At 46.0% G+C, this 17,137-nt stretch overlaps 1 protein-coding gene across 3 annotated transcripts in view; it reads left to right on the top strand.

The window, feature by feature from the left end:
• The window catches only part of LOC144769076 (E3 ubiquitin-protein ligase RNF14-like), a 506,892-nt gene that overhangs the window by 48,703 nt on the left and 441,052 nt on the right, over positions 1 to 17,137 (top strand). For all 3 annotated transcript variants that reach the window (XR_013598662.1, XM_078653077.1, XM_078653076.1), the window contains exon 4: positions 15,716 to 16,234. Coding sequence is in view for 2 of the 3 variants with exons in the window: in XM_078653077.1 (XP_078509203.1) it covers positions 15,716 to 16,234 (519 nt within the window). In the remaining variant the exon portion in view is untranslated. The remainder of the gene's footprint in view (positions 1 to 15,715; positions 16,235 to 17,137) is intronic.

Genomic DNA, 17,137 nt, shown 5'->3' with positions numbered 1-17,137 from the left:
CCTATACCTGAGGCTTCACCATTAGAAGACAGATTAATACTTGACCCCATGAATAAAAAAGCCATTTCACTCACATACAAAAAACTTTTGAATAACTGCCCTAACCCCCCTGATATTCCTTAGGCACAATTTGGAAGCTGACCTAGGTGACCTAGAAGATGATGACTGGCGGAACGCTCTGACCTCTCCCAGGGAGGTCGTAATTCCTATGAGACTACGCCGGGTCCAACTGAAAATACTTCACTGCGTGTATCTAGACTCGGTAATCCTGGCCAAAATAGGTGGGAGAGATGCCCCGATGTGCCTTAGACACTGTCATCAAACAGAGACCTTTTTCCATGTCATATGGGACTGTCCTGTGATACAAAAATATTGGGATGGTGTTACCAAGCAAAGGCAAAAGGCGCTATCTACTGAATATCCGGGAAGCCACTGACCTCAGACAAACGGAGAAAACGTGGGCCTCACTGGGTTGGATCATAGCTAAACGGAATGTTGCGCAACGCTGGGGGGTGGGAACTGTCCTTACCGTGCGCGACATGGAGTGGGTGGAATAAGTACAGAGGTGACATTTGCCTATCTCCGACACTCGAACTGCGGCGTGACCGGCTCCAAATGGCAGACCTATCCGACATTGAAAATGTCACTTTACATGGGGATGAGTACTGTTAATGTAAATGTGTATACCTGGTTACTGAAAACTATATACATGTGGCTGTAGTGCAAAGCCAAACTCTGACCGATGATTGTGATCGATGCTGAAAATGTGATTCTGTGTGATGATATATGATGCAATTTTGTAATAAATCTTTCTTTATAAATTGACTCAGCTTCATCTGCTTTAATGCTGTTTTACGTTTGTGTTTGATTTATAAAATATTTATATAAAATAAATGCTTCTCTCGCCATAAGAGAGTATATCAAGGAAAACATATTTTTTTCCCCAAAAAAATTTGTTGACTGAGCCCTTCACCAAACAGCGAATTGCATTGACCGGAATGATCATGGTAGCGGTTCCTAGGAATGCTTTATAAATGATCGCCAGCTTGGCAGTCATTTATAAATCTGGTGGCCGGTCCTCCCACCAAGGCAACAGAGTAATTTACTCCATCGCCCTAGTGTAACAACGGGCCATCCTCCAGGAAATAAATCTGCCAAACTGGTGGAGTCATATGGTGTGGCAATAGTCTCCTACGCAGACGACACACAACTGGTGATCAATCTGTCCCGTGATCCAGTTGTGGATGCTGAGAACTTCTCGGCTTGCCTTGTTGCACTTGACGGCTGGATGAAACAGAACTGTCTCCGCCTTAATGGCAACAAGACGGAAGTTCTTATTGTAGGTCCATGTCCTTCCATCTGGACCTCTGCCTGGTGGCCCACGAAACTGGGCTCTGTCCCCGTCCCAGTAGACACAGTTAAGAACCTTGGCTTTCTTCTGGACTCTAATCTAGCCTACACCAATCACGTGGGTAAGGTCGCGGGAAAATGCTATGGACTCTTGAAGGTCCTAAGGAAAATCCTGGACCTATTGCCCCCCAGCTCCAGAAAAACTATGGTACACGCCCTGGTCACCTCCCAGTTAGATTATGGGAACTCTCTCCTATGTGGACTTAGTAAAAAGGGCCTGTCACAGCTGCAACGCGTACAGAACGCAGCCGCGAGGCTGGTCCTTAACCTCCCTAGGAGAGCTTCTGGGAAGCATGCATTACGCTCCCTTCATTGGCTTCCAATAAGGGAGAGAATTAAATTCAAAACTATGTGCATCACCCACCGTATAGCTCACAAAAAAGCACCTCCATATCTACAGGACTTGCTTCCTGTCTATCGCCCTTCACGTCCTTTGAGGTCGATGGGTAGCATGCTATTAGTGGTGCCTCGGATCCATAGAGCTAGGATGGGAGGACGTTCATTCAGACACCATGCAAGCAATAAATGGAATAATCTGCCTATTGAACTGAGGATGGAGCCGTCTGAATCCAGGTTCAGACAGAGGCTGAAAACCCATCTTTTTCCCATGATAAACTCAGTATAGTTCTCCCTTGTTCCTATGCTTCCCCTCTGTGAGCTAAGCTGAAGAGTTGTAGGTAGGTTCGTCAGCGCGGGGACGCACTGTTCTCTGTGCAACCAAGCGCTCAACAAATGTCATAAACTAAACTAACTAAACTAAATCTGACCCTAAGACATTAAAAACTTGAAATGCCAATTCATTGGGTGTATTCATGATTGTGAGTCCTTTCACATGGCCTTTGTCATGTTTGGAATTTACAGCCAGTTCTCATCACCTTGTGAACAGAACAATAGCTTCTCAGTACTTATAGGCTGGTCTGTGACCCTTCCCCTTGGACCCACAGTCTACTGGGCATAATCTTCAGACGTGGCACGAAAATTATGGACATGAGGCATGTGCACGTATTTGTCCTTAGAGCCCTTTCAGCATAACCTTTGGCAGTGACCCGGGGCTCTTAGTTCTTGATGAGGCATTACACTGTTATCCCCATTACCCGCTGGGCTCACTTGGCACCTGTTAATGCTCTCCCTTATGTCCCCTATGTTGTTTTCAATTGCCTTCTGACACCAGCCTGCAACCTTCTTGATCAAGCACATAGCATGGCGGTCGACCATGCCTTGCATCTGACATGCTCACCTCAAAACCTGCTGTACATCACCTGCATTAATATTCTCTGACTACTACACCTTTCAAAGCCTGCTAGTCATACACTACAGCCATGACCAGCCAACCGTGTGTAAAACGCTGTGTGTGCTTCCAATTCCCTGTGTGTTCATTAGTCATGGCCTTAGCTATGCCCAGCTGTTTGTTGTGCAAGGTGTAGTTTTTGTCAAGGCCCTACCTCATGTAAAACAGCTTCAGTATCTGGACACAGATTGTTGACTTTCATCCAATTTCTGTACCCGGCAGCTGCACGATCACAAACTGGACATGGTCATTTATTAAAGCCATGCCTAGGTGTTGGGTAGGCAATGTGTAGTCTTCATCCAGGCCCTGCCTCCACTACAAAAACTTCAGTTGCTGGACATATATTTGTGAATTTCAGCCGCATCCTGTACCCAGCAACTCTGCATCATTACAAACTGGGAATGGTCTTCAATCAAGCTTATAAGGAAATCCATTATGGAATTTCAATGGAAAACACAAATGTAGGATCCCTGTTTAACTTGCAGTGCCTTTGTCCTTTCAGCCTGCAGTTATACACATTCCCACATATCTTGTCTGTACAAATTGTTTTACAGATTTGTCATTTATTACCAACATTATAATCAATAAAAGTGTATCCAGGTTGCTGATGCTGTATTTCATTTTGCTTTTTGTAATAACAATATTGTTCATCTCAATAAACTTCTACTTGAACTAAAAAGTGTTTCTTGTATGGTTGCAATTTTGACAGGTTGTTGTCATCAGCTAAGCCCTGCTTTGAGTACATACTGGTAATAGTACTGTGCTTGGATAAGCAGTTGGGTCAGGAATATGGTTAAGGTTAGGGTTATGGTTATGGGGAAGGGAGAAAGTGTGTTCATGCCATTTGATCCTAAAAGGTTCACCAAATAGAAATATGTGCAAACTACCTGGGGTCCCCAAGATTAGTTTATAGTCTGTGTGTGTGTAGCAGTTAACCTTTTTTTGTATGGGCAGAAGGAGTTTCCCTCTCCTCTAAGGGGAGTGTAGTGCAGTCATCTTTGGAAAAGTCATGCCTGACAGAAGGCCTGTCAAAATACTCAGATTCAAATCAAATTTAGAACTTTGCATACATCACTTGGTTTAGGGTATTTTACCACCTATATATCTCTGAATGTTTGACTCCTCTTGTTGGTAGTTATCTCAGCAACCTCTGAACTAATTTACACCAGAATAAAAAAGCATAGATGACACAGTGGCTGTTGATTTAATCCCTGGGTGGGTCTTTTCCTAAGTGTCTCTATGAGATTAAAAATTCAGGAACGTGTTTTTTCAAAACCCTGTTGACTTTGGCCCACCGTCCTTGAGCATACTGCACAACATTTTCCACACTTTACCAAAAGTAACTTGTGTGTTTTTTAACATCTTCATGAAAATTGATTAAACCAGGCCAAACAAAGTTGTATTCAATTTGGATTTATTTTGTGGTAAATTGTCAGTTTTGTATTGGTAAATTATTGGGGTTAACACTTAGAGCCTGATTTAGATCTTGGTGGAGAGCTTACTCCGTCACAACAGTGACTGATATCCCATCCGCCGAAATATAAATTTATTTATTTAGGAGATTTATTGAGCGCACAAATACCCGTAGGTGTCTCGGCGCTTATGGATACACTAACTGTTGATCAAATATTATTGATTGAAAAGCCAGGTCTTTAACTGCTTACGAAATGTTAACACGGATGTGCTGATCTTAATTTGGTATGGCAGGCTATTCCAAAGTTTGATAGTTGTAATTATGAAAGTCCTATCACCCCATGTGACTTTTTTTGTTTTTGGGACTTTTAGGAGGCCTGCTGTGGAGGATCGTAAAGATCATGCCGGCATGTAAGGGCATAAAGATTGTTTTAGGAATGCTGGTCCAGAGGCATGAATTGCTTTGAAAGCGATGCATAAGGCTTTAAATGTTATTCTGTTTCTTACCGGCAGCCAATGGAGCAGTCTGATGATTTTAGAAATTGGTTTAAACTTAGGTGTTCCTGTAATCAATCTGGCTGCCGCATTCTGCACCAACTGCAACTTGTTCAATACTCTTTCTTGGGCATTAACAAGAGTCCGTTGCAATAGTAGATGCGTGACATCACCAGAGTGCTGACTAGAGTTTTAACCACGTTGATGGGGAGGTAGGGGATAAGTTTCCTAATCATTCTTATAGTGAAGAACAAAGAGGAGACCAATGCGATTGCATGATGCATAAATAACAATTTACTGTCAAAAATGACCCCCAGGTTTCTGACCTTGGCAACTGGAGTGGGGGGAGGTCCAAGATCTGCATGGCCACCACGTGGGAGACCAGACCGGAGAGAGGTTGCCAAAGACCATCACCTCTGTTTTCTCAGAGTTTAGTTTAAGGCAATTTTCAGTCATCCACGCACTTATTGCAAGCATTCCAAGTTGGAATTTGTGGGCCATTTTCTCTCCATTGTTATTGACAGCTAACACCAGTTGAGTATCGTCTGTGTATGAGGTTAATGCCAGGTGATGCGATTTAATGATCCTCGCCAAGTCAGACACATAGATGTTAAAAAGTGTCGGACTTAGCAAGGATCCCTGGGGAACACCACAAGGCAAGACAAATGGTGACGAGTTGAATTTGCCAAAGGACACGGACTGCTCACGATTGGCGAGGAAAGAGGAAAGAAGGGAAATGGCACCATGTAATATTCCTGCCACCGCAACACGGTCGATCAAAGTAACATGATCGACTGTGTCAAAGGCCGCCGAAAGATCTAGCAGTATAAGAACTGCAGCCCCCCCCTATCTAAAATCTTCCTGATTTCGTCTGAAGCTTTAATTAGGGCGGTTTCTGTGCCATGTCCTCTACTGAATCCGAATTGAGAGTCCTCCAAACAGTTATTTTGATCAATGAATTCTGAGATTTTTTCATGATTTTTTCCACAATTTTAGCTGGAAAAGGAAGACAGGCTATGGGCCCGTAGCTGGTGACATTAGTGGAATCCAGAGTACTCTTTTTGATAAGAGGTTTGATAACAGTTTTTTTCCAAATGGAAGGGAATACACCTGATTTAAACATGGCATTAAAGATCCCAGTAAGCTTGAAACCAATAATCTCAGGAGATAGCTTGAATATAGAAGGAGGGCAAGGATCATCCGGGGAGCCAGAGTTAATGGTGGTAAGAAGGTGGGATACCAATTCTGGGAAAACCCGGCTAAAATTTTGGAAAGTCGGAACAACTTTGGTGTCAGTAGCAGAGGTAACAGTTTCACGACTGTCTTTAAGATCTATTAGTGGAGGTGGTAAGAGGGAGTCACTGGTAGTTTGTGTCTTAAAATGTGAATAGATATCACAGACTTTTCCTTGGAAGTAAGTTGCCAGAGAATCACACATATCTTGAGTAGCATCTACACAGACGGATTTATATTGCCCCGATAGGTGTGTGACAACTTGATAAAGGCGTTTGACTGAATTGTGCGCCGATTCAATTTGACTGCTATAAAATTGACTTTTTTCAAGGATGACCAAATGTTTATATCTGGTCAGCCTTTGTTTGTAGCATAATCTTTCAGCAGGGTCATAGTGTAGTCGCCATTTACGTTCTTGCCGTCTACAACTTTGTTTTTCAAGCCTGAGAGTCTGGTTGAACCAAGGGGCAGATTTAGAAACCCTATTGGTAGATCTTTTCTTTGTAGGAACCGTTACATTAACTGTATCCTGAATCCAGTTAGTGTAATTAGTGGCTGCCATCTTAGGATCAAAGATAACGGGTATCTGAGAGGCAAGCAGTTTAGAATTAAATTCGGCCACATCAATACTCTTCCAAGCTTTCAAATTAATAGGGGCCGGAGTTTTAGTGGGCGAAGTAGAGCTAGTCTTTATTTTAATATCAAATAGGACTGCAGAGTGATCCGTCCATAAATCCCATGGGATATAATGGGATACGGTTTTACAATGGTGTTTTTCAATTTGTAATGCTATAATTTACTGCACTCAATATCACTTCAGCCATGCTCTGCACCAAGTCTCTCCACCTATGAAACTCGCTAAGTATCTTCATGACATTGAGTCATAGCCAGCACACAGAGCCCAAACATAACTGTTCACAATAGCCTTCAATGATGGCAAATGGCTACCTTTTGCAACACTCTGCTCCTAATCCACCTGTTCTCAATACCCCTTAGTGTGTGCTTTGGTCATGCCCGGCACAGACTCACAACAGTTATTCTCTGCAAAAGAGCCCCTCACATTGTGATTAAGATATGGGGACTTTGACAGTGATCAACAAGCCTTGGGTGCAAAGCATCCACTTTGGCCAACCCTTTGCTCAGTGCTTCGCTGACCAGCCTGTAGGACATGGCCTATGGATGGGGCTGGTGAGTTTGGGCTTCATAACTTGGACTTGCGTCATACCCTGCGCCCATCTCTGCACCAGAAACTATGCAACCTAAGTTCCCTCACCCACGACCCTTAAGGGCAAGGCCTTGGCTTTTCCCAGTGATCTGTGCTAACATGAAATGGCTTTGGGCCATGCCCTGAGCTTGGTTACCCAGAACCTGCTGGGTACAGTTTTTGGCCAAGTTAAATTTCAAAGCTTAATCCGGCTTTCCATTTGTTCTAATAGTCCAAAGGAAAGAAGCACTGACAAGAAGCTGTAGAGAAAGTTGTCGAAGTACGCCTTTTATCTTTAGGACAATGTTTACCGAATAAGCTCAAGGCCAATATGCAGATTATATTAAGCGTGCTCACATAAGTTAGAAAACATTATTATTACTGATGTAAAATTAGGCATAGAGGTAAAATGTCACCATGTAAAATTATGTGCAGTTTGGTCTGTGCAGTTCTGTTCGTAGGTTGGAGTTAAGTTGTGTTTCTTATACTTTTCATCATAGTACTGTTTACTAAATGAAAATTCATAAGCCTTACTGTGAAATTAGAACTTTAGTTTAATCCGAATAAGGCAATTTCTTCATTTCGTGTATTTCCGTTCAGTACTTGCTGAGTTATTTGCATTCCAAAATGTTGTTGGGTGGGCTGCAAAGGTTTTATCTGAGAAAGACTTTAATATATCGTGCATTTTCTCTAATCGTCCAATGGAAATTTGTGGTCATACATCCAGGTCACCAGACCCCAGCTCTCTTGATTGGCTAGCTGCAACTGAAAGTATTTGTTGTGGTGCCCATTACAGGATGCCCATCAGTGAAGCTTGCATAGGCCAAGCAGAAGCCCAACACCTGCGCTTAATGTCTAGTAAGCAAGATCGAAAGCAGAGCATTGGGGTTTATGTTCATAAGAGAGACTGGCATAGAGCCTAGCTTCAATCCTTCCGTCCCCCACACATCTCCGAGCATGGGCGAAGACTATGCTTGGGGATATCTCCAAACAGGGGCTGGATGTAGGTCCTGGCCAAAGGTCTGGATTTTCACCAGGTCCACACTGTGGGCCACCAAAGACTATGTGCAGTGGGTTATGTTAGCGAAGGGAGAGAGGATAAAGATGCGGTGATATGCAATAACAATAAATAGCAACACGTCATCAGTAAATAACAAGACATACACCAGCGAACTAGCAATTAATGGTCCAATGTGATGTAATCAATGATGTCAATGGTGAGGTGATTTCATCAAAGAATCATGTAATTTGTGACCTCATGTATGAGGTCACGAGCAGTGCTCTGGGTGCTCCATTCACTTTTCCTAAAGGTTGTTGATAGATTTGGGCCAAGTGCATTTTGTGAGTCCAGCTTTTGTTTGTATCAGACAGTTTTTGTGCAAGATATTTCTCACGTGTCCTACTTCTCTACCTTAATGTTTTGTAAAGTATATTTTGCTATTTTCAACTGACTGTCCACTTTTCCATTTAGGGATAATGAAGTTTTCTCTGACCTAGGCTCCCTGAACCAAGTTTATGAAGCAGCATTTCTGTTGGCACAGTTTCCTGTGTATTACACAAATGATTCTTCCATGTAGCAATTTCTTTTTAGCTTAAGTCATTCCTCGTATGTAATGGGAAGAAAAACATATTTCAGTGTCTACTGAAGGCTTTCTGCTGCTGTTGGCAGTGATTTTTAAATGACCATCTATAGTATCTATTCTGATGTCTGTTCAGGTAACTGATGTTAGATTCCTCTATTGGTTAGGTAAGTGGAAGATTCCATAGTTGCTAGTCAGCATAGAAAGTAATATTTGTATTCAGCTGTACCATATCAACGGAAGACATGTAGACAACAGTACGTACTTCAAAATTTGTGTAACTGTGATCGTTACTCCTTGCCACCACCTGCTTTCACTACCTCATCTATAGATTTCTACAAATGGGAGCAGACGTATCACGAATTCTGCTACCTCATCTTTGTTCATAAAAGGTGCCATTGAAGATGAAGACATTGTTGCTGAGACAAAATGGTATCCTTGTAATGGTCATCAGACCACGCAGGTCTCTCACTCTCTTGGAAAATTGACAAGCTTTAATTCTCTGTTTGTGTTCGAAGACACCATACATGTCTGTGCCTAAAATGGCGGTCCCAGACAGGGAAGCTTAGTTAATGGCTCCCCACCGTAAATAGGTCTGTGTGACTACCATTAGGACCAGGAGGCTAAGTGATGGATGGTCCACTTGGTTCAGGGTTTCCCCTGGCAACGGCAGCTCTGCCAGTGAAAACCCTGCACTTCACTCACCTCTACGTGAAGCAGACGAATAGCGTGTGTGTGTGGTATCTTCCCTTTTCAAAAACCCCCGGCGCCTCCGCGTGTGATGGATCTGCTCGCGGTGACATCACTTAGAATGTCACCGCGACCAGCATTCCAAGGCGAGCGCCGGGGACATTGCGGAAGAAGCTCCCCAAGCGTTAGGCTGTGGCTGAGGTCGCAGTATTCCTGTCTTGGAAATAAAGACTCTGGTTAATCGTCTTCATGTCTTTTGGTCATCTTTTTGAAGTACCACACTGGCGACGAGGGAAAAACCTTTCTGCGACCTCAACACGCCGGGAACACAAAGAAGTGAACAGCCGACGTGAAGAAACTGAGGCGGACATCTGCTGATTGTATCCGGAAGCGCCGTTGTGAAGAACAGTCACGGTTCTGTGGTACAGTGAGTGAAGGAGCAGCAGTGATAAGAACTTCATGAGGGTGACCGCGAGTCGGGGAGAGCCTGTCATCCGACTGCTTCAGACTGAAAGTAAGGTGACTTCTGCCGGCAACCTCTGCGCGCATAGTAGAAGTATTTTTTTTTAGACTTTAATGTCCCACGCAAGTACTGTCATTTGTGGGTCTGTAGTGGTTTGAGGCGGTTTCCAGTGCCACAGCCTGGCAAGCTGAGGAAGAGTTTCACTGGACAATTCGCCTTGCCACGCTCCGCGCACGCTCTTTTCACTCACCTCAGGCATATGGTGACGGCTGTCACGAGTACTGACTTTGTAGTTTTCACCGTGTAGTCCCGTGTGACTAATCACGAGCAGCAGGGCAGCGCGGAGTGTTAACATCAAAGGAGCGCACCCTCCCCAGTGACTTTTGCTCCGTGTAGTGCGTGACTGTATCTCTGCCTATTTCCAGGGAGGTGCGCAAAGGGCAGTTTGAGAGAAATACACGCCTGGCACTGGAATTTGAGCAGCACGTCCTCCTCACAGCCTGTGCCTGTGATTCATGCCCGACGTGAAGAACTCAGCTGTGTGGAATTTATGGCGTGAAGCGCGAGTGCGCAGGCAGCAGGTTTCCTAACTCAACAGTGGGCATTCTACTTATGACATTGCCATTGGCTTGGATGAAAGGAGTACAAACACACACACACTATCTCTGTGGAGTACAAGCGTTGCCTGTATGTGGGATTCGTACTCGCCAGTGCTCTACCAATGTCTGATGTACTGAAGGGCAGTCTTTTCAACTCATTTGCCTCCTCCGCCACAGGCGTGGCTCAGACTGAACTGGCAGTAGTAATAATAGAGCGTGTTGTGGTGTATCGTAGCAGTGTCATTCTTAAAGAGGAGGGCCTAGGATCATCAGAGTCAGCAATGTTCCACATTTAAAGTGTTATGTACTGAATCCTTTTCTCATTGGAGGGTGGACTGTGCATCTCTCTCTCTCTCTTACTGTCCCTGTTTGGAGTTGGGGTGGGAACCTGTAGTTTGAGAATGTATGCTCCTTCTGGTAGTTGCTAACAGACCTTTTCCCTTCCAGTGTAACTGTGGTCCAGTGGGTTTGTGCATTTCCTCTGGGTGCAAGTACAGGAACATATAGCATCCAACTATGCAAAGTGTGACTCCCCCGCCTTTTTTCTTAACCACCCCAGGTGATCCAAATATCCAGTGGAAAAAATGGAAAAAAGTGTTTTTAAATTACGCCACTGTTTGTGGACCAAACCTTGGTTTAGAAAGAAAGGTTGCATTATTGGCCTATTATCTAGGTGCGGAAGGGGAGGAAGTTCTTGATCATCTCCCAGATTTAGGGGCGCAGGAGGCAAGGGGTCTGAACGAGTTCGAAGTGAGCCTAAAGAAGTTAGATTTACACTACCTCCCCAAGACTAGCACGATCATGGAGAGATACCACTTTGGAAAAAGGACACAAAAAGAGGGAGAATCGATAGAAGATTTTGTGTCCGACTTGAGGAAGTTAGCCGCCACTTGCAAGTTTGGTGGTGCAAGTGAGGAAAGAATTAGGGACCAGTTTGTTTTGGCTTGTAGGATGGAGCGAGTGCGAGAAGAGTTATGGCTCAAGGACGACCCGCCGCTGAGGGAGGTGCTCATCATAGCTAAGCAGGTGGAGCATATGCTTCAGTGCGAAATAAAGCAAGACGCAGGGGAGAAGAAAAGTGATGAAAAGGCCAATGTCAGTGAAGTGGTGACCGAGTGTGAGGCAGTGTCTGTAGTCAAAGGCAAAAAATTAGCGGACAAAGAACAGAAAGAGGGCAGGTTGGGGGGATCATTCAAGGGCACCTGCTATAGGTGTGGCAAGCAGGGGCACTTAGCCAACGACAGAGAGTGCCCCGCTCTCAGATTCACGTGCAACAAGTGTGGGAAGAAAGGGCATTTCAAGCAATACTGCAAGAGTGGGCAGGTAGTTGGTAGGCAGAGTAGAGACAGGACGAATGTGGTGTGTGACGAGATTGTGGTGCAAGTACAAGAGTCCCGAGTCCCAAGTCCCAGCAACTCCGTGTGTGCGGAAATAGTAGTGCAAGTTGAGGGAGGACAGGTCAGCAGCCCCAAGGACACCATAAAAGTAGGAGAGGTTGACTTGGAAGCACTATTTGACTCCTGTTCTAGAATTACCATTATCAACGCAAAAGAGTTCTCACGAGTGTCAAAGGGAACGATAACTTTGAAAAGAATGGATTTAAGGCCAGGGGGGTATGCTGGTCGCCCCATCTCCATGAAAGGGTAATTCCTGGGGAAAATTGAATACAGCAATAGAGCAACGGTCACCAAACTGTATGTGTCCACGGTAGGAGACAACATCTTGGGTTGGCAGGCACAGAAAGAGCTGGGGGTCTATTTGAATCCTAACAGTAATCCCCAGATCTTGATACAAGAGATTCTTGAACATAAAGCTGACGTCGTAACAGAGTTCAAAGAGGTGTTTAAAGAAGAACTGGGATGCCTAAAAAACTACTGTCACAAAATAAGATTGAAGGAGAACGCCAAGCCAGTCGTGGCTAATGTTAGGAAGCTCCCCATTGCCATCCAGGAGGAGGTGAAGTCCGAACTGGAGAAACTGTGCAAGGCCGGAGTCATTGAACCGGTGGAGGCAACGGAATGGTTGGCCTCCATCGTGGCAGCAAAGAAGAAGGATGGGTCGGTCCGGCTCTGCATCGACCTAAGGGCATTGAACAAGGAGGTCGTGGTCGACAGATACCCTTTACCCAACATCACCCAAATGATGAGTATGCTAGATGGTGCCAAGGTATTTTCCACCCTCGACCTCACCTCAGCCTACTTCCAAATAAGATTACACGAGGAATCTCAGGAACTCACAGCTTTTGTGACACCTATGGGCGCATACAAGTTTAAAAGAATGCCTTTTGGGCTAGTCTCGGCGGCCGCCGTGTTTCAGAGAATCATGGGCAACATCTTGAAGGGCATCCCAGGCGTCATGTGCTACCAGGATGACGTACTTGTATTCGCCAAGAACCACGAGGAGCACGACGGAAGACTGAGGTGCGTGCTGGAGAGGTTTCAGTCACAAGGCCTTACTGTAAAAAAGGACAAGTGTGTGTTTGGCTGTGCTGAGTTAGATTTCCTGGGACACAAGGTGACGAAAGAAGGTATATGTCCCAAAGCCGAACTGCAAAACACCATCGTGAACCTGACACCCCCCAAGGGCAAGGACGAGATCAAGTCATTCATGGGGATGTTGGAGTTCTACGGGAAGTTCATAAGAAACCTGGCGGGAAGGACTTACGCCATCAGACTACTGTTGAAGAAGGAGAATGAGTTCCGATGGAGTCAGGAGTGCCAGAGGGAGTTCGAGGACATAAAGAAGGCACTTGCTGAGGCCCCCAGTTTGAAGTCTTATATACCCAACCGGGCAACAGTGGTCACCACCGATGCAAGCGCCAAAGGATTGGGAGCTGTCCTCACCCAAGTTGGAGAAGAAGGAGAAGAAACAATAGCCTTTGCATCAAGGTCACTCCAGAAGTCCGAGAACAACTACTCTGTGATCGAAAAGGAGGCCTTGGCAGTGTTTTGTGCAGTGGGGAAGTTCAGAGACTTCCTCTGGGGAAACCAGTTCACTCTCCGCACGGACCACAAGCTGTTAGTGGAAGTATTCAGTAAGAAGGGATTGGATGCCATCTCCAGCAGGATAAGGCGGTGGGTGGTCAGCCTTCAAGAGTACACTTTCGATGTCGAGTATGTCCCCGGTACGCAAAACCTCGCAGCTGACTGTCTGTCCAGACTCGTCAGTGATGAAGAAGCGAGAGAGAAGCAAGAGAAGACGGACGAAGAAGAGGAGGACTTTCAGATGGAGGATGTCTGCGCCATCCAGAAGGCGTTGGGAGAAGAAACATGGAGAAAGGCGTTGGATGAGGACAAGATTCTGGAGAGGATTTACATAAGAGTAAAAGACGGATGGAAGCATGGTGACAAACAGGACGAAAGCCTGCGGCCATACCTGGCCATTAAGGACGAGTTGTCCATAGTAGACGGGTGTCTATTCAGGGGTACGAGACTCGTACCACCTGCAACTGTAAGAGACAACCTGGTCGAGATAGCCCATGAAGGGCATTTGGGCATCACCAAAACCAAACAAAGACTCAGAGAGAGCTATTGGTGGCCGAACATGGATCTAGTCACCGAAAGGAAAATCAGAGAGTGCATCCCATGCAGAAACAGTGACAAGGTCCTGAGACGGCAGACGCCCCCTATGGTGTGTAGGCCGCCCCCGTCGGGACCGTGGGATGAGTTGGCATTAGACATTGTGGGCCCTATGTCTGGGGAACTGAGGACGCCTTACATTTTGGTGCTCGTGGATTTGTATTCCAGGTGGCCAGAGATAAAGTTCGTCAGTGAAGTCACGACCAAAACAGTCATCGGTGTTCTAGAGGAGGTGTTCATCCGAGAAGGGCTACCAAGCAACATCCTCACAGATAACGGAGTACAACTATGTTCGAAGGAAATGGAAGACTTCCTGGAAGGAAGAGGCATCAGACACAAGCGCTGCGCTTTATACCACCCCGAAACCAATGGCATGGTCGAGCGTTTTAATAAAACCCTCAAAGAGAGCATCCAGTTGGCCAAAGCCAGTGGCATAAGCTGGAAAGAAGAGGCGTGGAGACGGGTAGAAGCTTACAGGCTCACGCCACATCAGACGACAGGTGTCACCCCGTTCGAACTACTCCGCGCCAGGATACCCAACACCAAGCTAACCCCAGGGTGGATGGAGTGGCACAAGGGGTGGTCAGACCGAACAAAAGAAGCGAAAAGCTTGAAGAAGCAGGAGGAAGTCATGAAAAAACGGAAAGAAGATTATGACCGGCACAAGGCCACACGGAAGGTTGAATACAAAGTAGGAGACAGTATCAAAATTAGAGATCCCACAGGAAAGGCAAGCTGGTCAGGGTACACCAGTCCCACCAAAATCACTAAACTTTTCAAGAATGCAGTCAAGACTCAGGAAGGGAAAATATGGAACCTAGGGAGAGTTGTAAAATACCATCCGCCAGAGGAAGACCCTGAGGGTTCAAGGAGGTGGGAGGGGGACTCTAGGCAGGACCTTAGTTCCACCACCAAGAGGCAGTTGGTGGTCCCTCACCCAGGCAACAGGCCCAACAGGAGGGCGACCAGACCACCTAGGCATTTTGATCAGTATGTTATGATGTAACCTATGCCACCTTGCCTACCTGGAGTCATTTCCTCCCACCAGGTCAAGGTCCTATGTGTTGTACACCCCCTGTGGGTGCCCTTTTCCTTCACCTGGTGCATTTTGCAGCTCATGTTGTGTTTAATGTTTTCCATCCGCAGGGAAGGGGGATGTGTGGTATCTTCCCTTTTCAAAAACCCCCGGCGCCTCCGCGTGTGATGGATCTGCTCGCGGTGACATCACTTAGAATGTCACCGCGACCAGCATTCCAAGGCGAGCGCCGGGGACATTGCGGAAGAAGCTCCCCAAGCGTTAGGCTGTGGCTGAGGTCGCAGTATTCCTGTCTTGGAAATAAAGACTCTGGGTAATCGTCTTCATGTCGTTTGGTCATCTTTTTGAAGTACCACAGTGTGGCGTAGTTGGAGGTCCGCCACTTTATGGTGGGGTGTCTGGTCTGCTAACCTGTAAACCTGTAAATTACCCCTGTAAGACCTGAGGACACACTTGGACCACAATGCTGAGTCAAGGTCAGCAAGCCTCCATGTTCTGTATGTACTGACAGATCTGATTATTATGCTGATTCATAGCTACCACATTGTTAACCAACAATGAAACAACTATTCTATTTATAGATGTAAATGTGTTTAAAAATTATATCAGAAAGAGGTTATTTATAATAATTCAATTTTTCATGAGCAAATCCTTCGCAGTGCTAGAAGTGGTTGAATCAGGTGCGATATTTGTTATAAACAACAAATGTTTCTGCTTCCTCTTTAGCTCTCATCTCTTTGCAAGCAGTTGGACAGTTTGTGGGAGGAGAAGAAAGGCTCTGTCATTTTATTTACATGGATGCGATTTTTAAAAGAAGAGACTCTAAATCACCTGAAAATCACATCTCCCTATGAAGTCACAGTGTACGGTGAAGGGATGTACAGTCAGAGACATGAGAACCAACTGAAAGAAGAGTCGGATATATTGGTAACTGAAGCAACGGCGACATGCAACTTCCTTGATGAAAGAGCTGTGCAGGAGGCAGAGTCACTGGACAGTCTGATAAGGGAAATATTGGACTTTGATCAGGTTCAGCAGCTGAGGAGCTTCCAGGGCAAAGCATACACATGCAATATCTGCTTCTCCGAAAAGCTGGGCACCGACTGCACACAGTTCAAGGTGTGCCAGCATGTCTACTGTAAAGACTGTCTCAAGGGGTACTTCGAAGTTCAAATCACAGAAGGCCTGGTGCACCTGCTCAGCTGTCCAGAATCCATGTGTGACTCCATTTCTACTCCATCTCAGGTAACAGTACCCTTTTCTGTCTGCGTATCACTATTTTATTGCTATATCTCATGTACAAGTCGTGTTTTTTAGGTCTCGGAACTGCGAACAGATTGCGAAGCAATCTGTCGTTCCGAGACTCTATTGTAATCATTCTCGCTTTTACGGAGTCAAGGGAGACAGGAGACAAGCGAGGTGCACGCGCAACCTTGGAACTGGGATCAGGTCGCGCGCGCTTCCTGTCTCCCATGGCTCCTGAGAAGCAGACTCACACGCACGCATACACACACATACAGCCCCCCCGCCGCGCATACACACACATACAGACTCCCCCCCCCCCCCCGCCGCCGCCGTGCATACACACACAGAACCCCCCCCTTACACACACACATCTCCTACCTCGTCTCGGCGTGTTATCGTGCTCCCCGCTCCTCTGGTGCGCGCGCACCACTGGTTTCGATTCCCGCGTCGGCCGGTTTCGAGTCTTCTTTTCCGAATTCCCTCCCTCTCCCTCTACACTTTGTAGGTGCAGCACACACTTGACAAGCAACAGCACCGTCCAATCCTAAAAGCAGCAGTTAGCACGCTAGCCCTACTCCGTCACGTGACCCGGAAGCAGACTGTACCGTTCAGCGCCCAGTGAAAAAGATGTAAACACCGTGCGCGCGCACCCCGTACGACCGTCATCTAGGATCCAGCTGCTTGTTCTGTCGATCGCTTGCGGCGCTGTTTCTCGGGCCACTAGCCCATTTGCTCTGATTAGATAAGACTTTGAAGTTCAGGGTCACTTGGGTTTCCTCGTTCCTAGAGGAGGTCGGTCGTGTTCAGACGGCCCTGCGTCCTCTGCCCTCGTAGGCTAGCTGGGTTGTAGGTGGTGTTTTTAGTTTTGGTCGCGTTTTACGTTTTAATTACCTTTTTGTTCCG

The sequence above is a fragment of the Lissotriton helveticus genome, chromosome 7 (assembly GCF_964261635.1).
Source record: "Lissotriton helveticus chromosome 7, aLisHel1.1, whole genome shotgun sequence".
In the NCBI taxonomy this organism is placed as follows: domain Eukaryota; kingdom Metazoa; phylum Chordata; class Amphibia; order Caudata; family Salamandridae; genus Lissotriton; species Lissotriton helveticus.
This window is presented reverse-complemented; position numbering and strand designations above follow the sequence as displayed.